Genomic DNA, 27,313 nt, shown 5'->3' on the forward strand with positions numbered 1-27,313 from the left:
AGGTGAATCTTTGTGAGTCTGAGGCCAACCTGGTCTACAAAATGAGTCAGGACAGGTAAGGCAACACTGAGAAACCCAGACTCAGAAAAACAAAAACAAACAACCAACCAAACAAACAAAAACAAAAACCAACCAACCAAACAAAAGAAGTTCTTAGTAGTCTATTGCCATTTGGCCAGTTCACTTCAATTGTCTTCACTTTGGTGGATACCACATATGTTGTGTTTGTTGTTATACTTATGGCTCTAACCACCATTCATAATGAACGTTTTGGAGTTTTGGTAAAGATACGGGTAAAGGTTCTACACTGGGCCAGTGGAAGGCAACTGAAGCAGCCAGAGCCTTAGATGTGGAACAAAATCTTAGTTTTCTAATTGCTTCAAGATGCTTAGTATTTTATGTGAAAAGAGAGAAACCCCCATTTTATAACAGCTATGAGACTAACAAGATGCTTTTTTAGTTTACAAAAATGTACTACACAGTGTATGGTGTTTTCTAGGTACCATGTTTTAAAAATAATAGGGCCTTAAAATTTGAGTTATGAGGACTGGAGAGATGGCTCATCAGTTAAGAGCTCTGTCTGTTCTTCAGAGGATCCAGAATCAGTTTCTAGCACCTACATGGCAGCCGACAATCATCTTCTGTAACTCCAGTTCCAGAGGATCCGTAGGCAGTGCACTGCCCATGTGGTACACAGACACATGCAGGTGAAATATCCATACACGAAACATAGAAACACACCCACACCCGAGAGAGAGAGAGAGAGAGAGAGAGAGAGAGAGAGAGAGAGAGAGAGAGAGAGAGAGAGTTATATACCAATTTCTCAAGTTTCCACATAACATAAAATAGCAAGACAAATCATAGACTATTATAGAAACGTTATGAGCATTCAAAGAAGACAGAGATAACATTTGTTGGAGAGAATCAGGAAAGGAGGTGGCATATGAATGATCCTTGAGGTATAATTAGGATTTCAAAATGTAAAGTGGGTAGATATATCCGGGATAAACTAAGACCATAAGCAGGGGTATCGAAGGCAATACAATACAGTCGAAGGACCAGTTAACTTTAGGGTGAAACATGGCTAGGGCTGTGTAGCTAAAAACGTAGGGTGGGGCCTTACAGGGAGTGTCTGATGACTTAGGGGCAGGGGTATGGCATAAGAGTTGGATTACTGCAGCAGAAACGCCAGCAGCACAGGAAGATGTAAGCATGTAAGAGTGGGAAGACCAGTTAGGAGAGGTTATTGCAGTTTGGGATAAGAGATGATAAAAGACCAGCGCACAGGAGGTGAGCAGAGGCAATTCAGAAAAGACGAGGACACGGGAAGAGGGAATCACAACAAGTATCCACAGTGTGCGACAGGTGAACAACAGCTGGAGCCATTAGCAGTGATGGGTATGTCACGGGCGTGAGGGGGGGGGGGCGTGGGGAAGTTGGATTGCAACTCGCTGCCACGTTTCGGTTTTTGTTTAAGTTCCTTTTTTTTTTTTAAGGGCTCTACCACTCCCTTACCGCCCCCCCTTCCCCCCATCTTACTAAGTGGGCTTTTCCATCACAACCTGGCCCCGAGCTCATCCCCAAGCTCCAACTCTTGAATACGCTGCACTCCTAGGGCAGGACCCTAAAGGTCAGATGCTGAGGCTGGGGCAGCTGGACCAGTAGCATCCCCTCTCACCCGCGCGGGTAGCGTCCTTGCTGGCTCCCCCACGGCTCCGCGACCAATAGGAAGGCGGCGATGAGGGGACTCGACCAGCTATTGGTTGGCTCGGCCGTGGTGAGAGATGGTGCGGTGCCGGTTCTGCGCCCGGGTGCGAGCAGTGGGCGGTTGTTAGGGCGACCGTTCGTGACGTAGGCCGTCAGGCTGAGCAGCCGCACGACGATTGGCTGGGCGATCGGACGATCCTTTCTTATTGGCTGCCGGCTGGAGGGCCGGAGCGTGCGTAAGTGCAGTTCCTTCCGCCCGCCGCCCCGTTGGCTGGAGACGGCGGCTGGGCAGGTTTGGTGGCCTCCATTGAGATCCGGAGGTGAGCTGGCGGACTCTGGCGGGCGGCCGGGCTCCGGCTGCGGGGATGGCGGGCGGCGGGGCTCGCGAGGCGGCTGTGGACCGAGGTGAACGTCCTTGAGGCCCGGAGGCAGGGCGGCGACCACCGGGCAACCCCGTGGGCCGGCTGGACCCGAGGGCCAGTGCAACAACGCCCCGTCCGTGGGTCCAGTCCGGAGGGCGCTGTGCAGACCGGGCGGGTCACGGTCGTCCGGGTAGAAAGAGTGTCAGGCAGAGGGGACAGCGGGAGCGGATGTCCGCGGAGCTCTGGCGGAACAAGTGTTCACGCCCAGGCGCTGCTTTGCGGCAGGACCTTTCTTTAAAGTGATGGAGAAGGGCCCGATATAGGATGCAGATTGACCCAGAGCCGGGATGCGCGTGGGTGCGGCAGGTTATGCCCCCTCCTAGTGGGCCCAGAGGAGAATGATAGGTCAGTGCAGGCAAAGCTAGCTCTCAAAAGTCGGTCGAGTCGGTCTATATGTTTTGTCTTTCTCCTAAGGGGCGTAGGCTCATTGATACAGATGTCCTTACCTTGTACCTTTTTTTTTTTTTTTTTTGGAAATTACTTGGTATGAGTGAGGAAAACCCGACCTTCGAGGTTCCCAAGTTAAACAGTAGACTTTTGAGGTGAGAGGAGGTTAATGTATTTCATCTAAAGGGGTCAGATGGAGTATTTCCTTTCTTGAGGATGTGTCTTTTCTGGTTGGGTCCCGTAAAGCCAAAGTAAACGTTTGTTACTAGGGTTTTGCTACCAAGTCTTCGTGTAGGATTAAAGCATCTTACAAAGTAGGGAGTACGTTTGTTTAGTTACTATATTTTTTTAAACTTTGGGCAAAGACTTGGATATACTGTGAGGTTGGACTGCATTTTGTGGGCTTGCTTTGTTGTAGTGCCTTTCTAGGAATTGATAGATTTGTCAGGAAGCACACATGGAAATTAATATGTGGAAAATGGAAAGATCTCGTTCACAAACTCTCGGAGCAACATGAAAACTTAAGTGTATGCCACAGCCCCCCTGTGGGGGAAAGTGGCATGTATGCACACTCTACTATATTTTTTGGTCTATAATTCGTAGACCATCACCTATATTCTGGGATCAACTTCTGCACCCTTAAGCCCACATAAAATTCCTAGTATCTGAAATTGGACTATCTTTTAACTCTCAAAATAGTAGTTCTTTACGGTTCCACTTAATAATTTGGTCAGCACTTGAAAATGAAGAGGAGCTGGCCTTATAAACGGGTGACTCATAGTAAAGATGGGTCTGGAACCTGTTTCCTAGTGCCAGATGGTGACGGTGATCCTGTGTGATGGTAGGTTAAGGAAGCCGAATGCTCCATCCTGTTGCCACTAAAAGTCACCACAGTGTTGGATAGGGTTCTTATCTTCCAGAGGGACAACCTGCATGCACTACTTAATTTGAGGTCAGTGTAGTTCTGTATAATCAATGGTTGGAATGTGTACCCCGAGGATACTGCTGGGGGAGTGGACTGGGAGAGTCCTAGAGCATTAGTTCTTTCTGTGATGGGCAGTGCTCGGTGGGCCTAGTTGAAGATAGGATTAGACTTTAAGAATTCTAGTACCCGGGAGGCAGAGGCAGACGAATTGCTGTGAGTTCGAAGCCAGCCTGGTCTACAAAGCGAGTCTAGGACAGCCAAGGCTACACAGAGAAACCCTGTCAGGAAAAACAAAAAAACAAACAAACAAACAAACAAAAAGTTCCAGTAAGTTTAAATTTTCAGACCTTTGAAGAGTCTGTCTGAAATGTTTACTGTATACTTTATTTGGATACCTAGGCATATGATGCTTATTGACTTTGTTTTAGGTGAGTTCTGTTATTGCAGTACAGCACAAAAGCTGTCTACTGAGCTTTTATAAACTGCCACATAGCCCCACTGGTGTCACTTGTAATTGCTAGGAAGGTGGAAAATTGGATTCTGTCCTGTAAATGCTTTGCATAGTCACAGAAATGGGAGGATGCTCTTGAGAGGAGGTAGTTTATAATTATGGTCACTTTTGACACACCTTGGTAACGTTGCTCAGTTTGTATTTCCAGGTAGGTGTGGTTTTCAGTATTTGGATTGTCACATAGGATTTTGTGTAACTTTTTCCCTCTGAATTTTTTTTTAAATAGGAATTTATACCTAGCAGGGGAAAATGGCAGGATTGACAGTGCCTCCAGGAAATCAGCTGGATGGAAAATCTAATATGCCTAATATAATGTAGCTGTGGGTTTGGGATTACTTATTTGTAATCAGATTGGGGACCCTTCCTGCTAGCATTTCAGATTTTAATTCAGTGGGAGTGACTCTCTAGGAAGGCTTGCTGAAGCTTTTGGTCATGAAGGTTGGAAAATTGGAAGTGATTTTGACATAGACTTGAAACTAATTTATCTTCTGAAACCTTGAAGCCAATCCGTTAGACCAGTTTGCTTTAGTTTCTGTTTTAAAAAAGAGAGTATACAGCTGGGTGTGGTGGTACACATCTTTAATCCCAGCACTCGGGAGGCAGAGGCAGAGTCCAGGACAGCCAAGGCTATGCAGAGAAACCCTGTCTCAAAAAAACCCAAAAAAACAAAAAACAAAAAACACCAAAAACCAAAACCAAACCAAAACAACAACAACAAAAAGAAAAAAAAGCACATGGCCCTGAAGAGACAGTTCAGAGTGTTAAGAGCACCAGCTGTTCTTCCAGAGAACCTAGGTTCAGTTCCCAGCACCCACATGGCAGCTCACAACTGTGACTCCAGTTCCAGGACCTCTGATACCCTCACACAGACACACATGCAGGCAAAACACCAATGCACACAAAACAAACGAATGAATAGATAAATACAGATACCTTCCATATCTTTATGCCTTACTAATTGCTTTTCTTCAAAATTGAGACCCACAGTAAGAAACATACAACCCAGGGGGATTGTTGTGAATAACTTTATGAGCCATGAGCTTATGTATAAATAGTACTCACCTATACTTCCTGTCTTATCAGTCAACTATTTTATTTATTTTTGGTTTTTTTGAGACAGCTTCTCTGTGTAGCCTTGGCTGTCCTGGAACTCGCTCTATAGACCAGGCTGGCCTTGAACTCAGAGATCTACCTCCCAAGTGCTGGGACTAAAGGTGTGCACCACAACTGCCCATAACTACTTTTATGTTCTTTTTCTTTCTTTCTTTTTTCTTTTCTTTTTTTAAAAAATTATTTATTTTTAAAAAATATATTTTATTAATTTATTCATATTACATCTAAATTGTTATCTCATCCCCCCCCCCTTTTTTTTTTTTTTTGGTTTTTTGGTTTTTTGGTTTTTTGAGATAGGGTTTCTCTTGTAGTCCTAGCTGTCCTGGACTCACTTTGTAGACCAGGCTGGCCTCGAACTCACAGAGATCCGCCTGTCTTTGCCTCCCAAGTGCTGGGATTAAAGGCGTGCCACCACATCTGGCTTCCATTTTTAATTAATTAAAACTGTTCTTATCAACAAAATTGATTTCATGATTGAATTAATGTGTTGTGACCACCTTGAAAACCAGTTATAGCTGGGTGTGGTGGCGCATGCCTTAATCCCGGCACTTCAGGAGACAGAGGCAGGTGAATCTCTGTGAGTTTGAGGCTAGTCTGCTCTACAAAGCAAGTCCAGGACAGCCAGGGCTAAAGAGAGAAACCCTGTCTTGAAAAACAAACAAACCAACCAACCAACCAACAAACAAACAAAACCGTTTATACTGGCATGTTGTCAGACATATTGAAATGTAGAGGAAAAAAATGGAGTGTTGCAGTCAAAGATAATATTTGCGGATTGGCTTCATTCTTAAAAGCCGATCCATCTCCACCCCACCCTCAGGGACATTGTTGCCTTCTTTTGCCTAATTTGTTGTTGGCGCTTGTAGGTGGGTTTTTTTGTATTATTTTGGTTTTTTGTTTGTTTTGTTTTTCCCAGTAGCGGACTGTCCTGGAACTTACTCTGTAGACCAGGCTGGTCTGGAACTCAGTAGTCTGCCTTTCTCTGCCTCCAGAGTGTGTGCCACCACTGCCTGGCTAATTTGTTATTTTTTACTGTCTGTTCTCATTAGCAGATAAGTAACTTTCTTAGTGAATATGTGCGATTTGTTGAATTCTTGCCAACTATCAGTGGGCTTAGTTGCTAGTTTTCTTTTTCTTTTTTTAAGATTATTTATTTTTTAAAGATTTATTTACTTAAAGATATATTTGTGTATATAAGCACTCTACTTGCATGTATGATGACATGACAGAAGAGAGCATCGGACAGAAGAGGGAACCAGATCTCATTACAGGTGGTTTTGAGCCACCATGTGGTTGCTGGGAATTGAACTCAGGACCTCTAGAAGAGTAATCAACGCTCTTAACCGCTGAGCCATCTCTCCAGCCTCCAGTTGTTGGTTTTCTTTTCACTGTATTATATTTTGTGTGTGTGTGTGTGTGTGTGTGTGTGTGTGTGTGTGTGTGTGTGAGACGTGTGCACACTGTGGCATGAGTGTGGAAGTCAGTGCACAATCTGCAGGTGTCAGACATAGTGTGGCTTAGATGAATTTATCCACTGAACCATCTCGCAGGCCGGAGTTCTTTAGTTTTTGGTTTTTTTTGTTTGTTGTTTGTTTGTTTTGGTTTTGGATTTTTTGGTTTTTGAAGACAGGGCTTCTCTGTGTAGCCTTGGCTGTCGTAGACTCACTTTGTAGACCAGGCTGGCCTTGAACTCACAGCAATCTGCCTGCCTCTGTCTCCCAGGTGCCTGGCTACCGGCCTGAGTTTTTAAATCTTCATTGTGACTGCCTGTTGTGGGTCATGTTCTTCATTGTGCTGTTGGTTGTACTGTGAGAAATCGGCTTACATGTATCTATCTCTGTAAGCCATCGGATTACTGTTCAAATAGCCATGTCAGAATTATAAATAAGGCAGCAAACACGGGAATGGTAGTCATGTGCCCTTTGTTACAGACACACATTTTAGCCAGCCATCTGCTTCTATTGCCTTTCCAGGCTTGGCTAGCTGTAAAAGCTGAGGACCCTTCCGCCTCTAACACATTTAAATTAGTCTTCTAGCCCTATGGTTTGCCAGGAAAAAAGCAGCCATCCTAGTATAAAATGCAGGCTCCCTTTTTACTAACATAGAAGCATCTGTCAGAAAAGACTCTGGTGGTAGCCGCCATAGGGAAGTTTATTAGACACTGTGCTAGTGACATTCTGCTTTGTGTCCTATAGACTAAAGTAGTGCTATGGGTTATTGCTTATAAATCACCGTGATTAGCACTGGGTGTGGTGGCACATGCCCAGCACTTCAGAGGCAGAGGCAGGAGGATCACTTTGAGTTTAAGGCCAGCCTGGTCTACGGAGTGAGTCCAGGACAGCCAGGGCTATAAAGAGAAACCCTGTCTTGATAAACAAAACAACAACAACAAAAACCAAAACCAAAACAAAAAACCACCAAAAAAAAAAAAAAAGATAAGGAAAAAAAGAGCTGTCTGCTCAGTGTTCATATGTGATATTCCCTCCAGGATCCAAGGACCGGGTAGCTACAATGTTGTCAAGACTTTTCCGTCTGCATGGCCTCTTTGTGGCCTCCCATCCCTGGGAAGTTATTGTGGGAACAGTGACACTTACCATCTGTATGATGTCCATGAACATGTTTACTGGCAACAACAAGATCTGCGGTTGGAATTATGAATGCCCCAAATTTGAAGAGGTTAGTGAGATTGATTTGATACTAACTAAAGTAAATTACATTTTCAGTTTCTAAAGAATGTCTCCTTTGTGGAGAAAAAAAAAAAAGTTCCGAGGGAAGTCTTGTGGGCTCACCTCAAATTTTCAGCTATTTACATGGTATGGAATGCAGTAAAGTGCTTTCTTTTTTAATACAAGTGAGTGTAGTTGCCTCTGAGAAATATATCTTTTGTAAAGTCTATGAGAAGAGTGATTGTGAAGAGTTACAGTTTGCTTAAGAGTTGCATTCAATTTAGACATTTTATAGTGGGCATTTCGATTTGGTTGTACTATGCTGACATTTGTATTCTTGTGATACTGTGTAAAGCAACACACAAGAGTTCTTGCATGTGAGTGCTGATCTGGAAGCTTCCTTTTCCTGCCTTAGGACGTACTGAGCAGTGACATCATCATCCTCACCATCACGAGGTGCATCGCCATCCTGTACATTTACTTCCAGTTCCAGAACTTACGGCAGCTTGGGTCGAAATACATCTTGGGTAATGCTGGTCACCTTCTTTGCACGCTGTCACACTTAGGTTGACTGGAAATTTCTTAGTGCACAATGCTGAGAGGGTGCTGGGTACATTCTTTTTTCCCCCCAGATTCTTGGTAAATGTTCTCAAATTCGAGGCCTCTGTAATATAGAGAGGAAAATGATACTGATCTTATTAGAATATTGTATGAGACTAAATGTTAGCGTTTGTGTAATTAAGAAATTTGGGCTGGAGAGAAGGTTATGAGCACTGATTGACTGCTCTTCCAGAGAGGTTCTGAGTTCAGTTCTCAGCAATCACGTGGTGGCTCACAAGCATCTCTAATGAGGTCTGATGCCCTCTTCTGGCCTGCAGGCGTTACATGCAGGCAGAGCACTGTATACATAATATATAAATAATTTTTTTTTTTGAGACAAGGTTTCTCTGAGTAGACTTGGCTGTCTAGGACTCAACTTTGTAGACCAGGCTGGCCTTGAACTCACAGAGATCCACCTGCCTCTGCCTCCTGAGTGCTGGGGTGAAAGGTGTGTGTCACCATGCTCGGCTAAGTAAATCTTAAAATAAAATAAAATAAATAAAGTGTTTTGACTGTTGAATTTTTGCCATTTTAGGTATTGCTGGGCTCTTCACGATTTTCTCAAGTTTTGTCTTTAGTACAGTCGTCATTCACTTCTTAGACAAAGAATTGACAGGCTTAAAGTAAGTATTTAAGGACCAGTTATGTGCTTTTCTAAAATATATTTTATTATAAAGATGATATGTAAATTTAAAAGTTTAGAAAATACAGGAAGATTTTCGTGTACTTGCTACTAGCTAGTTCTGTTACCATTTTCATGTATATACTTTCCCATTTATGTTAGACATGTTTTCTGAGTGTCATTCCATGTATGCTGTCTCCTCTTTTTTTTTGCCCAGTTTATATAGTTCAGCTGCATCTTTTCATCTTTATAAAGTAAAGTATTAGTGATGGCTATTTAGTGTTCTTCTGTATGAATATTTTATAGTGAATCGAATGTTCGATTAAGTTAAAATTCCTTCATAAATGTTCTAGTAATCTCTTTATAGACAGTTTTGGTCTATGTTTATCATTACCTCCTACTGATAAATTTCAGGAATAGAACAGCTTATTTTAAAGCTTTGCTTTAGGGATAATAGGGTAGCTTTTTAGCACTGTTACCACCAATGTGTATATTATACATTTTTCTTAATGTTAATTCAGGTATTTTTTATAAACAGAATAACAAAAAACACTGAAAGGTGTCTCAGCGTATGTGCATTTACACTTTAATATTGTCAAGTACTTTTCTTTAGTTAAGCTGGGCATAATGACATAGCCTGTAATTCCACTGCTTGGGGGATGGAATCAAGGGGATCAGGGATCCGAGGCCAGTTCAGCTACACAGTAGGTGAGCATGGCCTTAATGAGGCTGTGTCTCAAAAAGTGAAACAAAATACACATTAGCAAATATTCTGAGCATCTCTTAGCTCTGAGGTTTCGGAAGAATCCTAGCAGAAGTCTTAACATTGCATGCTCATGCCAAGTGTGTGGAATTGGAAGGGTCATTTTAAAAAGAACTTTGTAAAACTGTATTTTCCCTATATTGAATGCAACTTGTCTTGATTTTTTCCCCCCAGTGAAGCTTTGCCCTTCTTCCTGCTTTTGATTGACCTTTCTAGAGCGAGTGCATTAGCAAAGTTTGCCCTGAGCTCAAACTCACAGGTGAGCACTGTTTATAACCTGGAGTGTGATAGTGTTCCTCTGTTGTTGTTCAAAATTTACCTTTGTCTCAAGCTTGAGACTTAAGTTTTGAAACTGGTTTGTGTAAGAGTCTCAGTTCCCCATTGTCCCTTTGAAAATCGTCTGAAATCCCAGTGCAGTGACTTGGATAAATAAACTACCTGCTAAAGCTGTTAGGGAATAGAGCGAGTGTTTCAGGTACTTCCCTCGCCACACTGACCAAGTACCTGACACAGCACAAATGGAAGGGAGAAGGGCTTGTCTGGGTTCGTGTTTCCAGGAGGTGTAGTTCTTCATGGTGGGAAGGCGTGCTAGTTGGGACTGCAGGCTGAACAGTCCAGAAGAGTACACTTCAAGATAGCCAGGCTGTGGAACAAGGCCACCCTGTGATGCACCTCCCCAGCCTTCCCAAGGAGCACCACCTGCTCATGACCGGCATTGAACGCAGGACCTTTTGCAGGCTTGTCAAGTGCTCAGTCACTGGGCTGCCCCTCCCCCAAGCTGTGCACTAGTCTGTCGTTCTGTCCCGATTATATATTGGATAATGCTTATGATCATTTGAAGATTTTGATAAGAAAATCATCTTGGTTTTATTGTACTAACCTCAAAGACTTCTCAGCTATGCTTGTCAGTCAGAGCCAAAATATAATATAAAATGCTAATAGGTTTAATTAGATGGAATTTAAGTGGTTGGATTAACCTGTGACTTCATAGGAATATTCCTGAGAATATGTCTCTCAGCTCGAGGGGAGGCAGGGTCCTAATAGGTGTTTGATGATGTCACTTAATTGTGCTCCTACCCCATTTTGCCCCTTGACTAAGTCCCATAGTACTACATTTGTTCTTTGAGTAGGAAAATGTGTTTAGTGTGGGAACCAGGATGCTCGCAGCATTTTAAAAGGCTGACTTGTACTTGATAACCACCGTGTGTTTGGTCTGTGTTTTAGGATGAAGTAAGAGAAAATATAGCTCGTGGAATGGCGATTCTGGGCCCCACATTCACCCTTGATGCTCTTGTCGAATGCCTTGTGATTGGAGTTGGCACCATGTCAGGTTTGTAAACAAGATTTCTAATGCACTTTTACAGTTAAGTAGGTCAAAAAAGGGACCTAGAAGGTCTTAGACCTAAATTGTTGATTCTTGAGCAGTGACTTTTAATGACTTGGACTGTGCACGCTCTCAGTGCGTGGACTCCTGTGTGTGGTAAGATGTGGTTACTCATGCCATCTTCTCTTTCTCTGTCTACTTTGGTGTTTACCCATGGCTGTTTGTTTGCAACCAAGACAGTATCCCAAGGCTGATCTGAGGGCCTGGCAGTAACTTACTAGACTCAAGTAGCAACTTGGTTCCTGGTATTTCATTGCCATGTTGGATGTGGGGCAAGAGTCCGGGCCTGTATTAGGTTCATCTTATTGGGTGGAGGGAAGGTTGAATTAGAAACTGAGCTGGACATCTTGGCATGTCCACAGCACCATCCTCACTCTGATTGATACTAGAGAGCTAAAACTGAATGTCAAATGGACTCCATTGCATATAATACAAATTATGGCCTGCCTTGGGAATGTTCCAGAATGAGTGTTATTGGTCATTAGATAAGATTTTATGGCTTCCTCATGAAAACTGGACTTGTATATTGTGTGTGTGTGTGTGTGTGTGTGTGTGTGTGTGTGTCTCCATCCATGTCCCCTGGAACTGGAGTTAAGGATGGGTGTGAGCCATCTGACATGGGTTCCTGGAATCAAACTCAGGGCCTCTGCAAGAGCCAGAGTCGCTCTCAGCGGTCCTGATATCTACCACTCCCTCCAGCCCATAATTACCTATCTTGAGGGGATATTTGGTTGTCTCTGTAGTCATTATTTTATTAAAGGCATAATGTTTCTTTAAATTTCTGATAGTAGTGACAGATATTCTGCTATTTAGCAAAGGTTTTTATTTAAGAAAGAAAAAACAAATTTAAAATTTATATTCCTACTGCTGGGGATACAGCTCAGTGGCTCAATCTTTAGCACACAGTGGGTTTTGTTTTGTTTTGTTTTTGCATACTTAAAATTCACTGTTTGCAAACTAGGAAAATGGCTCACAGGGTAAATAAAGTGCTTCCCAGGAAAGCATGAGAACCAGGCTGATCTCTAGAACCCATGGAAGGCATGGCACGCTGGCACATGTCTTTCGTCCAGTGCTCCCATGATGACGCGGGAAGCAGAGACAAAGAAAATTTCCAGAAGCTCAAGGCCCAGCCATCCTGGCATAAGCTGTGACATGGCAAAGAAATGTATCTGTCTCTAATAGCATAGACACAAGGACAGACAACTGACACTGCCCTCTGACTTCACACATGCCCTGTGGCACATGTGCCCCACAGTCACACACACTTTAGAAAATTATCTCTTAAAGGTATAATTTTGTTTGTTTGTTATTGTTTTTCAAGACAAGGTTTCTCTGTAACAGCTCTAGCTGTGCTGGAATTCGCTCTGTAGACCAGGCTGGCCTCGAACTCACAGAGATCTGCCTGCCTCTGCCTCCCAAGTGCTGGGTTTAAAGGCGTTCACCACCCCCCTGGCCTTAAAGGTATAATTTTGAGTTTTAGTAAACATACTATGTCACCACCACTAAAATTAAAAATGTTAGCCAGGCGAGGTGGTGTATGCCTTTTGTCCCAGCACTTAGGAGCCAGAGTCAGGCGAATCTCTGTGAGTTTGAAGCTAGTCTAGTCTGTCAAGTGAGTCCAGGACAGCCAGGGTTCTGTTACACAGAGATATTCTGTCTTGAAACTCCTCCGCCCCCCCCCCCAAAAAAAGGTTGATTAGGTGAAAACAGTTATGTGATTTTCTTCCAGCAGAAGAGTGTGTGAGGTGTTGAAGGTGGGTCAGGAAGTGACAGGCCTTGAAACAAAGGCTGCTTATTTGAATCTGATGCAGAAGGTAGTAGGTTGGTGCCTTGTCTAGAAGTGAACCAAAGAACTGGGTGTGTAGTTGCAGAAGCCACTGAAGACATTTTTACCTGTGTAGACACAGGGATGTGGCTCAAAGTTTGGTAGTAACTCCGCCACAGCACCTTTCGCATGGTGTTAGGGCTTGCTCCAGGAGATTGTATATGCTGTGGACACATTCTACCACTGAGCTATAACTGCACTGGAAGCAGCTCTGAAAGCCAGTACAGAAGAAAGGGGTTGGGCTGAGTGTGGCTCAGGGGTAGTGTGCACTTTGTATATAGGAAGGTCTAATTCCTAGCGCGCGTGCATGCACACACACACACACACACACACACACACACACACACATACACACACACACACACTCATACACTCTCATACACTGTTGAGCGTCTGTGTGCACGAACCACAACTTGGAAGTCTTTGAGCTGGTGCCCTATCCTTGTGCAGTACCAAAGTGACAGAGAGACTTCTTTAGGGACAATAAGGAAGAGTAATGCCAACATGAGTTTAGAAAGAAATAATAGTTGATTAATTTGTGAAAAGCATTAAGTATGGTTGAATGTAAAATAGTCTATTCACCTACTATTTAAAATATAGATTCGTTTTATTATTATAATTTGCAGTATCTCAAATGCCCACGGTTGTAAGAGTAAATAATGTAGATTTAAAAAAAAAACCAATATCTGCTTTCAGTGATCTGATATTTAAAAAATAAAACCAACTTTGCATTTTTATATTAGCTTTTTGAATTAGTTTTTATTAGAAAAGGGAATTGTAGCCAGGTGTGGTGGCTCACACCTTTTATCCCAGCACTCAGGAGGCAGAGGCAGGAGGATTACTGTGAGTTTGAGGCCAGCCTAGTCTACAAAGTGAGTCCAGGACAGCCAGGGTTACACCTGCCTCAAAACAAAACAAAAGACTAAATAAAAAAGGAGATTGTTTCTTAATTTATATTCAGTGCAGATTGTGATTTTAATTTTAGTAAACAGTATGAGTTGGTGATCTTAATTTCCTTTCTGACCTCTACAATTCTATTGAAAGTTGAGATTTCAATAGATCTCAGTCTTCTATTTGAGATTACCAAATGGCCCCTGAAACATTTTGTATCAAAGTATTTGTTAATTTTCAATCTTTATTTAATAACAGTTTGTACTGTATCATTTTCAGACAGGCCAATGAAGTAAAACTGTGAGAACATCATGTACTCTAGAGGATTTATGGAAGTTTGAACTTAGTGGTATGCAAGGAATATTTACTTAGATATCAATGAATTTAGTGGTATGCAAGGAATATTTACTTAGATATCAAGTTAGGAAGGCACGCCTGGCTCTCGATACACAGGTGAATTGCCTTTGTGATAGTGAGTGAGTCTGGGTGAGTAGTGTAGGTTGGAGGAATGAAGTTACTCCTGGAGGGTAGCAGATCTCTGTGAGTTCAAGGCCAGCCTGGACTACAAGGCGAGTCCAGGACAGCCAAGGCTAACATGAAAATCCAAAAATAAATAAATAAATAAACAAACAAACAAATGAAGGAAGCCCCCTGTGCAGCGCCGCTTGTTCCTTGTTCTCCGCAGGCGTGCGCCAGCTTGAGATCATGTGCTGCTTTGGCTGCATGTCTGTGCTCGCCAACTACTTCGTGTTCATGACGTTTTTCCCAGCTTGCGTGTCCCTTGTTCTAGAGGTAAGATGGCTTTCCTGATGGCGCTCGTTAAGAAGCACATGACTTCTTAGTCTGTCACTTTACCGGAACCAGCTGCATACCTCCTAATGCAGTGCTGACTGACTTTGCAGCTCTCTCGGGAAAGCCGCGAGGGTCGTCCAATTTGGCAGCTCAGCCATTTTGCCCGAGTTTTAGAAGAAGAAGAGAATAAACCAAACCCTGTAACCCAGAGGGTCAAGATGATTATGGTAATGACATTTTTCTTTTCCAGTCTCTGTAGTTTCGATTTTTCTTATACTCTGGGTATCTGGGGCTTCTGTTTGAGTTTTTAGTTTCCTATCTTGTTTATATAATATTTGGCTGGTGTTCCACTGTCTTCTCCCCCCCCCCCCCCCCCCCCCCTCTCTCTCTCTCTCTCTCTCTCTCCTAAATTTGTTGTTTCTTTGAAGTTCTGGGCTACTAGTTTGTTGTTTTGAGACAGGATCTCACTGGGTAGCCAAGGCTAACTTTGAACTTTCAATCCTCCTGCCTCAGCCTCCCGAGCGCTAGGATTCAGGTGCTACTACATCCTATTGGGCTTTGTTATTTTTACTCTCCTGAATAGATTTTTCAAGTTCCTCTATCCTTGAAAGCCTACTCTTTGGAATGTTTGAACAGTGATGGGACCAGTGCTTTTATTAGTCACACAACAAACTGGGGCCTTTCTTACCTGGGAAGCCTGTCTGGTCCCGGAGTTGTGAGGGCTGAGAAAGCAGTGTCCACAATTTAAATGTGTTCCTTCAGTCTTTAGGCTTGGTGCTTGTTCATGCTCACAGTCGCTGGATAGCTGATCCTTCTCCTCAGAACAGCACGGCAGAACAGTCGAAGGTTTCCTTGGGACTGGATGAAGATGTGTCCAAGAGAATTGAACCAAGTGTTTCTCTCTGGCAGTTTTATCTCTCCAAGTAAGTTGACTGAACCCGCTGCGCCCTGAGCTCTCCCAAGGCTGCTCCGGGACTTGGCCTTTCTGAACTGCCATGTGACCGCTTTGCTTTCGTTCAGGATGGTCAGCATGGACATCGAGCAGGTGATCACCCTGAGCTTAGCTTTCCTGCTGGCCGTCAAGTACATTTTCTTCGAGCAAGCTGAGACAGAGTCGACACTCTCATTAAAAAATCCTATCACATCTCCTGTGGTGACCCCAAAGAAAGCTCAGGACAATTGTTGTAGACGTGAGCCTCTGCTCCTGAGAAGGCACCAGCAGCTTTCCTCAGTGGAGGAGCCGGGAATGAACCAGGACAGAAAAGGTACTTTCCAAGTCCTCCTGTCTGAGCCCTTCCCTGAGTTGACTTCATTTGAAAGCGATTGCAGGGTTTTGAGATGCCTTTTTGCCTTTCACACAGTTGAGGTTATAAAACCATTAGTGGCGGAAACTGAGACTGCAAGCAGAGCTACATTTGTGCTTGGTGCCTCTGTAGCCAGCCCTCCGTTGGCACTGGAGACACAGGAACCAGGACTTGAACTCCCCAGCGAGCCTCGACCTAATGAAGAATGTCTGAAGATTCTGGAGAATGCTGAGGTGAGCACGTGAGCACACACTCCCACTTGGGATTTTTCTTTAAAAGAGGATGGATTTGTTTTATCTTACCTTTTTTTAATCAAAGGAAATAAAAGCTGGTACCACCAAGGCCTACCATGTTCTAGTCACTGAGTTGTGTGGCTTATCGACAACTGTATTCATCCCCTACAGCCTTTGGGGCAATGTCTCCATCCATCAGACGAGCTCCGGCTCAAGAGGCTTCAGTGATAACCTGCCCCAAGATATTTACCATTGAGGGATGTAAAGCTAGCAGCAGGTTTTGTGCTCTTTCTGGTTCCAGAATCAGAACTTGTTGTAGTGCTTTCCCGTCTCTCAAAGATGGGGAGCCTTTGATCCCTTGTGTGGCAAGTGTGGGCTCAGCGAAGCCTGCTTTTGTGTTTTCCATCTCACCAGGAAGCTAGCTTTTCTGCTGGAGGTCTGAACACTGTTCTGCCTCCACGTTAATATACATCCATGCATACTTCCAGCCACATCTGCTTAATCTGACTAACTCTTGTAATAAGATTATGTTTTCCTGGTCTACATAGTGCTACATAGTAAGAGCTTATCTCGGGTGTTTTCTTGTTTTTGTTTTTTCATATTTTATAAGATACAGTTCCATTCTACCTTCACTTTATTAAGATGTAATTGACAGAGGAAATTAGATATATTTAGAATGCCCAGACATAATGAATAATCAATACAATCAAGATAATTAAATATAAAGTTTCACCACTGTGTATTCCTGGCTAGCCTGAACCTCTGTAGATCAGGTTGGCCTCCAAGTCCGAGATCCATCTGCTTCTGCCTCCTGAGGGCTGGGATTTTAAAGCTGTGTGATAGCCCTGGTTTAATCTGAATTTTTTGAGACAGGGTCTCTCACTGAACACGGAGCTTGCCATTTTGACTAAACTGGGCACAATCAGTCCCCATCATCTGCCTGTGTCTTTCTCCTCCGTGCTGGGAACAGGATGTGTGCTTCTGTGACTGGCTGGCATGTGGTTGCTGGGATCTGAACCCGGGTCCTCACGCCTGCATAGCAAGATGCTTGCCTGGCTCTCCTTCATATTTTTTGTTCAAATCATCTCCCTCTTTACAAACACAAAGCCTTTTGAGTTTTCCTCTTAATCTTCTTGCACTTAAGCTCTTTTGAGAAATGGTAATGTCAGCTGGACTATATGCTATTTAAGAACCACAACTTGTGTGTGCGTGCGCGTGTGCGTGCACACACACACACACTTACTCTATAATGTGATAATGACTGTCATTGGAGTGAATCTGTATTGGTTGACATTCCTGACTGTGAGCATCTCAGTTTACAGTGAGGGTGCTGCCTAGCAGAGGGCAGGCCCACAGCAGAACAGTGGCTGGACCGAGGACCAGACTTTGTTCTGGGCACTGTTCTTGTCTGAGGGAATGGGACAGAGTATTAGTGTTCCCAAGGTTGATGCACACTGCTATATAGTCAGTTAAGCATTGTGCTATTTCAGCCTCTGTCTCCTACTTATGAATTGCAGCTCTTGTTTGTTTGTTTGTTGTTTTTTGTTGTTTTGTTTTTGTTTTTGAGACAGGGTTTCTCTGTGAAGCCTTAGCTGTCTTGGACTCGCTCTGTAGACCAGGCTGACCTCGAACTCACAGTGATCTGCCTGCCTCTGCCTCCCGAGTGCTAGGATTAAAGTGCTAGGATTAAAGGCGTGCGCCACCATGCCTGCCATGAATTGCAGTTCTTAACTCTTCCTTTGTCTTCTCATTTTCTTTTCCCTTTCTTCAGAAAGGTGCAAAGTTCCTTAGTGACGCGGAGATCATCCAGCTGGTCAATGCTAAGCATATCCCGGCTTACAAATTGGAAACGCTAATGGAGACTCATGAGCGTGGTGTGTCTATTCGCCGGCAGCTCCTCTCCACAAAGCTCGCAGAGCCATCCTCTCTACAGTACCTGCCGTATAGAGATTATAATTACTCCTTGGTATGCTATTTAACTAGGGAGGATCAACCCTCTACTGCTACTTTTAAAATGTTTTCATGTTCTTATAGTCATTACTGAAAGAGTCCAACAGGTTTTTGTTTGTTTTGATTTTTCAAGATGGTGCTCTGTGTAGCCCTCTCTGTCCTGGAACTCACTCTATAGACCAGGCTGGACTTGTACTCAGATCTGCCTCCCTCTGTCTCCCAAGTGCTGGGATTAAAGGTGTGTGACACCACTGCCTGGCCAGTTTAAATATTTTTAAAGGATAAATTTGGGATGGGGTTTGGCTTAGTCATAGAATGTTTCCCAAGCATTAGTGAGGCCCTGGATTTGACCCAGTACCATAACAACAAAAGAATACATGAAAGCTATTGTTGAAATATTTTTTAGTGACAGGGACTGCGATGGGCTGCTGTCTATCCCAGTGTGGGTTTTCACGCGCTGCCCGCCTGTGTTCCTTAGGTGATGGGAGCTTGCTGTGAAAATGTGATAGGCTACATGCCCATCCCTGTCGGCGTGGCAGGGCCTCTGTGCCTGGATGGGAAGGAGTACCAGGTTCCAATGGCAACAACCGAAGGCTGTCTTGTGGCCAGCACTAACCGAGGCTGCCGAGCGATAAGTGTAAGTTGTGGAGTGTGTCTACCTTAAAGTAGGAGGCAAGCTGGGCAGAGTAAGGCATCTAAGACGGATTTGGGGTCAGTCAAGGGCTTTAGCAGACACTGAAGTGTTTTCTGGATTAATATGTTCCCATAATCCTCGCTTAGCTTGGTGGAGGTGCCAGCAGCCGAGTCCTTGCAGATGGGATGACCCGAGGCCCAGTGGTGCGTCTTCCTCGTGCTTGTGAGTCTGCAGAGGTGAAGGCCTGGCTCGAGACGTCTGAAGGGTTTGCAGTGATAAAGGAGGCTTTCGACAGCACCAGCAGGTATGTGGGTGGGAGGCGGGTTCATGTGGAAAGTTAGGCTTCTTTTCTCTGATAGCGAAATGCATCGCCTGCTTAAGATAATGTTGCACGGGCCTGGAGAGAGGGCTCAGCTGTTAAGACACTGACTGCTCTTCTAGAGGGCATGAGTTCAATCCCCAGCAACCACATGGTGGCTCACAACCATCTCTAATGTGATCTGATGCCCTCTTCTGGCCTGCAGGTGTGTGTGCAGATAGAGTGCTATATACATAATAATAAATAAATCTTAAAAAAAAAAAAAGATAATGTGGTACTACCCTGGATTCATTCGTTTAGGGTGACTAATATTTATTCTAATAATTAATAATTAGGGTAGATGTTGATTCCGATGAATTACCCCATAGAAATAAATTGGTTTCTAATGGTTAATGAGATGGCTGAGCAGGGAAAAGCACTTACTGTGCACGCTTGATGGCCTGAGCCAGACTGCTATGCCCCAGAGACAGGTTTCCTGGGCAGAGTAGATTTAGTCTAGTAGTGGCTTTACTTTGCATGACGACTATTAAGGTTACACAGAAGCATAGTCAGTGGATGAGAGCTCCTAAAGTCGAAGCCGATGTCTTTGTCATTTGGGCTTAGAGCGCATTAAGGAGTTAGTCCACCTTCTATTCTGTGTCTGAGAACGAGACTCAGCTACAGTGGTAGCTTTCCTGTGTCTAAAGAAAAATAATCCCACTGGGCATGGTGGCGCACACCTTTAATCCCAGCACTCGGGAGGCAGAGGCAGGTGGATTGCTGTGAGTTTGAGGCCAGCCTGGTCTACATAGTGAGTCCAGGAGAGCCAAGGCTACACAGAGAAACCCTGTCTCAACAAACCGAAACCCCTTCTCCCCCCAAAAAAATTCCATCTTGGATTAAAATAAAAATCTTGCCTTTACAGATTTGCACGTCTACAGAAACTTCATGTGACAATGGCAGGACGCAACCTCTACATCCGTTTCCAGTCCAGGACGGGGGACGCCATGGGGATGAACATGATTTCCAAGGTGAGCGTCCCTCATGGCATCTGAGCAGGTTTAGGGGTGAGCACAGCGGACCCACTGTGCGGCCCAGTGTGGCCCTGAGCTCAGGGTGGGTCTTGTGCCTTTGCTTTCTTACTGCTGGGATGACAGCTGCTGCCATGCCCAGCTGTACTTTTTATCGATACACCATGTCCACATATTACATACTTAAAGAGTTAATTGGTTTCACATGTTTATTAAAGGCTAAGTATTTCTTGATATAGCTTGGTTTGGTGGTGTTTTCTATTTGACTTTTTTTTTTTTCTTTTTGATTACTGTATGGGTGTTTTACATGCCTGAATGTCTATGTGCCTGGTGTCTACAGAGACCAGAAGAGGACATCAGCTTCCCCTCCAACTTAGGTTTCATAACGTTGTGAGCCACTGGTGGGTGTTGGGAATTGGACCTAGGTCCAGAGCTCTTGACTGCCGAGTGGCTGGCCTCAATGCACTGCTGTAGACGTGGCAGTCTGTGTCATAATGTGCTCACACCACTTGGGAGGGAGCTGGGGCTAGCAAGCACTCCAGAACTTCGTCCAGTAATTCTTCCTTCCCAATGAGGAGGCACTGAGGATTTAGCTCAGAGCAGAGCAAGGGTGCAGGGTGGGGTGGGGGTGGGGCACTTGGGAGGCAGAGGCAGGAGGATCGCTGTGAATTTGAGGTGAGCCTGGACTACAAAGCAAGTCCAGGACAGCCAAGGCTACACAGAGAAAACCCTGTCTGAAAAAAACAAAAAGTAACCAACTCAATAAACAGTGGCTCCTGAACAGCTTGAAAATAGAATTGCTGTGTCATCTCCCCATTTTCCTTCAGGACTTGACAGCGGCGTCTAGAGACAGTAGTAGTCTCACGTGCACAGTAGCGTTATTGACACTAGTCAGTAGGTGGAAGTAGCCTAAGTGTCTTGGGTGGATACAGGGACAAGTGAGAGGCGTGCTACAGTAGAACACAATTCTAAGTGAACTTGCCAGTTACAAAATATTACATGGGAGCTAGGTGGCGGCGGCGGTGCACGCCTTTAATCCCAGCACTCGGGAGGCAGAGGCAGGAGGATGGCTGAGTTCCAGGCCAGCCTGGTCTACAAAGTGAGTCCAGGACAGTCAAGGCTACACAGAGAAACCCTGTCTCGAAAATCAAAAAACAAAAACAAAACCCTACATGGTTCCACTTACCTGAGCTACGCAGAGTCATCAAGTTCATGGGCAGCAGTAGAGAAGCAGCAGGGGCCGGCAGGGCCAGGAAGTCGGTAGCTGATGTTTAACAGGTTTTCAGCTTTATCAGAGAAAGATCGCTCTGGACGCTAGTTACGTGATAACTGGGCTGTACTGAATGGCTGCATTTAGAAGTAGTTAAGGTGGTCAGAGTGGTGACTCCATCATGATTTTGTTTGCCTTGCTTCTTACTAGGGTACGGAGAAAGCACTTTTGAAGCTGCAAGAGTTCTTTCCTGAAATGCAGATTCTGGCAGTTAGTGGTAACTATTGCACTGACAAGAAACCTGCTGCCATAAACTGGATCGAAGGAAGAGGAAAGACTGTGGTTTGTGAAGCTGTCATTCCAGCCAAGGTGGTGAGAGAAGTAAGTGGTGGATGTTTTCTTCTACCTTGATTGGGTTGAGACCAGGTATGGTGGCCACAGCTATGCTCTGGGGAGTCTGAGGCCAGGGCAGGCTATGTGGTGAATTCTAGGTCACCCATGGCTGGTTTTTAAAAAATAATAAAAAATTAAAAGAATATAATACCTTTAATAAGATTAGATTAAAGGGGAGGTGGCACCCACCTTTAATCCCAGCACAGGGGAGGCAGAGGCAGGCAGATCTCTGAGTTCAAAGCCAGCCTGGTCTACAGAGTGAATTCCAGGACAGCCAAGGCTATGTACACAGAGAAACCCTGTCTCAAAAAACAAAACAAAACAAAAAAACAAGGGGAAAAAACGTTTACATTTGTAGGGTTTTGTTTTCCATTAAAATAGCTGTTTTCTTGTTCATCTGCACGACCCAGATGGGCTCCATCTGTACCCTTGTTTTCTAGAGGTGGGTGTGCATGGTTCTGACTTGATTCTCCTGGGGGATATGTAACTTGTCCCCTGTGGTTAGGTATTAAAGACCACTACGGAAGCAATGGTTGACTTAAACATTAACAAGAATCTTGTGGGCTCTGCCATGGCTGGGAGCATTGGAGGCTACAACGCCCACGCGGCGAACATCGTCAGTGCCATCTACATTGCGTGTGGCCAGGTGAGCTCTCCGGTACCCAGCTCACTTTCTGCTCTGTTGGTCTATGTGAAGGAACTATACTGTACTTTCTCTTTCCCTTCAGGATGCAGCACAGAATGTGGGTAGTTCAAACTGTATTACTTTAATGGAAGCAAGTGGTCCAAGGAATGAAGACTTGTATATCAGCTGCACCATGCCATCTATAGAGATAGGAACCGTGGGTGGTGGGACCAACCTCCTACCTCAGCAAGCTTGTCTGCAGGTACGATTGTCTGGCACAGGCCTCGCTCTGAGTCCCGTTGTTCTGGCTTATTTTCTGTTTCTTACTGACTAAAATGAACTTGGGAAAGAGGGGGTTTATTTTAACTTACACATCTAAGTAGAAGTTTGTTACTAAGGGAAGTTTAGGCAGGACCAGGGGCAAGAGCTGGAGACAGGAACTAAGACCGGAGGTGTGATGTGCAGTGGTTTGGTCCTGGCATCACATTTGGCTGTCAGGCTGGTGGGCTGGGTCCTTCAGTTAGTAATCAAGAAAATACCCTATGGGCATGTCCACAGGCCAGACTGCTGGAGGCAGCTCATCACTTGAGATGGCTTTTCCATAAATCATGAGAACATATATTAATCAAGCAACAGTGTGAGCAGCTTGTGGGTGTTAGTGATGCACTGTGTCAAAGGTAGTAGTCTGGCCTGACCCCTACCACTTCTGATGGAGTCTAGTTTCACTCTGGTGCCTTGTAGCCATCTTGTGTGTGGGCCTTTGATTACAGATGCTAGGTGTTCAAGGAGCATGCAAAGACAATCCTGGAGAAAATGCACGGCAGCTTGCCCGAATTGTGTGTGGCACTGTAATGGCTGGGGAGTTGTCCTTGATGGCAGCATTGGCAGCAGGGCACCTTGTCAGAAGTCACATGGTTCACAACAGGTAAGACTTCCACATATATGACCTTTTTCCACATTAAAGGTTACAATCCTGCTCTGGGAAATTACCACTAACAGGTTTGGACAACTTGAGTCTCACCCCTGGAATCCAGATTTAAAAAAACAAAACCAAAGAGATATATTTGGCATGAGCTGGAAATCCATATAGAGCAGGTGGACCTTCTGGGCTCATTGACGAGTCAGCCCAGCAAGTTCCAGGCCAGTGAGAGAGGGACCTTGCCTCAGACTACAGTGTGGGTAGCGCCTGAAGGGGAGGACATCTTGTGCTGTCTTGTGGCCTCCCCATGCACACCCATGCACCCTAGCTCCTAATTTTGCATTACTGACGTTTTCTCTATTACTATGTTGTCTTTTCTGGCCTAGATCAAAGATAAATTTACAAGATCTGCAAGGAACATGCAGCAAGAAGGCAGCTTGAGCAGCCTGACTGCACTGAATTGAGCCACGGACACTGAATTCTCAAGGACTACCATGAAATCTGTGAATTAAAAATCTCAATGCAGTGTCTTGTGGAGGATAAATGGACATGATCAGTGAGATGCCTACTTGGTTTCTGGCTCTTTGAGAGACATCTGAGGTCCTTTGCAAAGACTCCTCAGATCTGGGGACAGTGTGGTCCTTCCCATGCTGTGTCCTGGAAAGATACTCACATAAATGCTGTGCTGTGCTCTGGGTACCACAGATGTGATCTGCAGCTCATTTCTGAAAGCCACCACAAGCTGGAAACAGCTGCTTTGACAAAATGATGGCGTTCATGGTGATCAGTGTGGGACTGACCTCCCTGTGGGCTAGAAATGGAGTTTTAAATTACACTGTAGCTGACAGAACTTCTGATTTTTATTTATTCAGTCTGGGTTGTAGAACTTTGCAATCTAAGTTTATTTTTTTTCGTAAACTAATAATTCATTTGGTGCTGGTCTATTGATTTTTTGGGGGTAAACATTATTCTTCAAAGGGGACCTACTTCACAGAAGGAATTTTATTCTCAAACTATAGAATAATGTGCTAAGTAGTGCTAAATAGTTCTTGATGAAGAAAACAGTACTGCCTTTATCTCCGTAGGTCCTTGTTCAGAGAGGCCTCTTGTCCAGACTTTGCCAGCTGGGCTACTGCAGGTCTTAGCAGGTCTTCAGAGAAGTGCCATGCTCTGCACTAAAGATAACAGAGCTCTTGGTGTTACTTAGAGCAAAGTACGTGCAAGTTGGGCTGCTCAGAACTTAAGAGTGTGGGAACACAGTTTTTAAAGAAAACGACCATTTCTCTAAGCCAACTTTCTTTTAGAGACATTTTAACTTATTTAGTGGAATTTTAGATTTTTTTGGTAAACTATCAAATCTGTATATGTTGTAATAAAGTGTCTTAAGCTAGGAGTTTATTGAAAGTGTCTAAGAAATAAAACAACTCAACTTTTACACTGATCAAGTGCTCTAGCTTGGGCCAGAGAAGACAGTGCTCGTTAGCATTAGGCCAGGAAACCTGGGCTTGCTTGCCAGGCCTAGTGAAGGGAAGTCAGCTCACAGAGCCAATGACGGAGCCACAAGAATGGCCCTGGAGCTGTGTGCCTTGTTCCTGTGGCTGGGAGCTTGGTGACTGATCATTATGGGCCCCTTTGAGGGACCCATGAGAGCTTTTAGCTTCCTCAGGGGGTCAGCAGAGTTGTTGAACTTTTTTTTTTAATGTACCAGTTTTGTATAAATAATAATAAAGAGCTCCTTATTTTGTATTCAATCCAATGCTTCAAGTTTGGTCTTGGGAAGCTGACGTCTCGTGTAGAAGATGGACTCTGAAAGACATTCCAAGCGTACAACGGCAGCATGGGAGCCTCTTAGTGATCGTGTGTCAGTATTATTGTGGAAGATTGACTTTGCTGTTGTATGTAAAGTTTCAGATTGCTCCTCTTGTGACTTTTCAGCCAGTACCGTTTTATTTACCTGAACTTGTCATGGAAGTGGCAGTAAATATTGAGTGTTCATGCTGGTGACTGTAGCCAGTGTCATCTTGCTAAATTCATGTTTTGTACAATTACTAAATTGTATACATTTTGTTATAGAATACTTTTTCCAGTTGAGTAAACTATGAAAGGACATTATTATTGACAAGTGTAAGCAGTGGCATTTTTTAAAAAAAGATTTATTATGTATACAGTGTCCTGCCTGCATATGTCTGTATGCCAGAAGAGGGCATCAGATTACATTATGGATGGTTGTGAGCCACCATGTTGTTGCTGGGAACTGAACTCAGGACGTTTGGAAAAGCAGTGAGTGCTCTTGACCTCTGAGCCATTCTCTCTCCAACAGTGGGGTTTTTAAACTGAGGATTAACTCTAAGCCCAAGGCCCAGAGGTTCTGAGTCTGGCAGAATGGTGCCTGGCCTCTACTGAGGGTCAAACCCTCCTTTCTCCATTACACTTTATTTTCAGCATTAGCAGTGGCCAGTATTGTGTGTTTCAGTGATTTTTTTTCCTTACATTTAGAGGGTTTGGTTCAGAATCTCACTGGGTATCCATTGGGGAGTTCTAAGGAAGGGAAATAAAGGTCAGGTCACAAAACAGTGGCCCTTTCAAGTGTGCTCAAGTTGTATGGGGGAAGCCTGGCATGGTGGCACACGCCTTTAATCCCAGCATTTGGGAGGCAGAGGCAGGTGGATCACTGTGAGTTCAAGGCCAGCCTGGTCTACAAAAGGAGTCCAGGACAGCCAAAGCTACACAGAGAACCCTGTCTCGAAATCCCCCCCCCCCCCCCAAAAAGCCCAGATTCTGGAGACTAATCTTATTATTTTTTTTCCTGAAATGGACAGTAATCTCCAAGAGATTGGATAATGGTTGCTGGGAAGATGATAATTTGGCTTTTAGTTAAATGTTTAAAATAGACATGTTTTATTTTTACATGGAGGGTGGGTGTAGGAAATAAATACCTTACCACAGTCCTCAAGGGTGCTGGGCATGCCTGGCGGACATGATGCAGACTACAAATGCCCTGCTATGGGCTTTTTGACTCCTTGATTTGCGGGGAGCTGCAGGACCTTGTCATCTCTGACAGCCTTGCAGAAGCAGCTGTGTTTCATATGAAGTACTTGGTATTTTGAGGACCAATAGGTTTAGAGAATTGTATTCACTTAGAAGCACTAAGTTAGGAAATGCTCATAGAGACTAAGTGCTGACCAAAAACAAAAACCTAACCCTGGGGGTGATGGGCAGCCAGCTGTCCAGCCGATGAGGATTTGTATGGCTCTACCCTCGAGGCTTCTGAGCAACACTGATACTGTCTATATTCACACGGTTGTCTTTGTTATGGCCTCTATTGCTGTGGTAAAACACTGACCAAAAGTAACTTGGGAAAGAGGGCTTATTCTGGCTTTTCAGGTCACAGTCCATCATCAAAGGAAGTCAAGGCAGGAACCTGAAACAGAGGCCAAGGAGGAATGCTGCTTACTGCCTTGTTGAGCCTGTTTTCTTCTAGCACTCAGGGCCACTAGCTCAGGGGTGGCTCCACTGGCAATGAATGGGCTGGGCCCATGTCCATCACTACATTAAGTTGGGCTTGGTGCATGCCTTTACTCCTAGCACTTGGGGAACCAGTGAATCTATGGATTTCAAGACTAGCATGGTCTACATAGCAAGTCAAGGATACATAAAGACCCTTTCTCAAAAAAAAAAAAAAAAAAAAAAAAAAAAAAGCACTTCAGACTTGCCCATAGGCCAATCCAGTGGGAGCATTTTCTCAAATCAAGTTATCTCTTCCAAAAAGCCTGTAATCCCAGCACTTGGGAGGGAGAGGCAGGCAGATCTCAAGTTCAAGGCCAGCTTGGTTACAGAGTGAGTCCAAAACAGTCACAGCTGTTAGAGAAATTCTGTCTCAAAAAACAAACAAACAAAAAAAGTTATGTCTTCCAAAATGACTAATTAGTGTTAAGCTGACAAACGTAGCAAGCACACATGTGGGATAGGTGTGGCTAAGGCTCCAGGGCTGGCTTGAGGAGACAGAGACTCTTGGGAGGAGAGCCTGGAGAAGAGAGGAAGAAGGCTGTGCCATGGGTTAGGTGGAAGAGAAGCATAAGGCTGGATGGATGAAGACTTGGCCAAGAAT

At 44.3% G+C, this 27,313-nt stretch overlaps 1 protein-coding gene across 3 annotated transcripts; it reads left to right on the plus strand.

Annotated features, from left to right (window-relative positions):
• Positions 1 to 1,235: 1,235 nt before the first annotated feature.
• HMGCR (3-hydroxy-3-methylglutaryl-CoA reductase) lies at positions 1,236 to 24,139 on the plus strand. 3 transcript variants are annotated; one of them, XM_084802705.1, is made up of 20 exons: positions 1,236 to 1,398; positions 7,554 to 7,741; positions 8,147 to 8,258; positions 8,867 to 8,954; positions 9,891 to 9,975; positions 10,941 to 11,046; positions 14,502 to 14,608; positions 14,719 to 14,835; positions 15,371 to 15,531; positions 15,629 to 15,873; positions 15,970 to 16,145; positions 17,917 to 18,111; positions 18,574 to 18,732; positions 18,876 to 19,033; positions 19,953 to 20,058; positions 21,479 to 21,649; positions 22,167 to 22,307; positions 22,390 to 22,548; positions 23,057 to 23,211; positions 23,592 to 24,139. In XM_084802705.1, exons 1-20 carry the CDS (start codon positions 1,266 to 1,268, stop codon positions 23,644 to 23,646), a joined length of 2,817 nt encoding a protein of 938 aa, XP_084658831.1. In that variant the 5' UTR covers positions 1,236 to 1,265; the 3' UTR covers positions 23,647 to 24,139. The 3 variants fall into 3 exon arrangements, with proteins under 3 accessions (XP_084658831.1, XP_084658833.1, XP_084658832.1); XM_084802707.1 differs by lacking the exon at positions 1,236 to 1,398 and adding an exon at positions 1,907 to 2,027; XM_084802706.1 differs by lacking the exon at positions 1,236 to 1,398 and adding an exon at positions 2,091 to 2,112.
• The last annotated feature ends 3,174 nt before the right edge of the window (positions 24,140 to 27,313 follow it).

The sequence above is a fragment of the Acomys minous genome (assembly GCF_964271855.1).
Source record: "Acomys minous genome assembly, chromosome: 11".
Lineage (NCBI taxonomy): Eukaryota > Metazoa > Chordata > Mammalia > Rodentia > Muridae > Acomys > Acomys minous.

Coding starts and splice junctions, on each gene's coding strand:
- HMGCR (XM_084802705.1), top strand. CDS start 1,266: ATGATAAAAGACCAGCGCACAGGAGGTGAGCAGAGGCAATTCAGAAAA. Junction 15,532..15,628: donor TGGCAGTTTTATCTCTCCAA/GTAAGTTGACTG, acceptor GCTTTCGTTCAG/GATGGTCAGCATGGACATCG. Junction 23,212..23,591: donor AGTCACATGGTTCACAACAG/GTAAGACTTCCA, acceptor TTTCTGGCCTAG/ATCAAAGATAAATTTACAAG.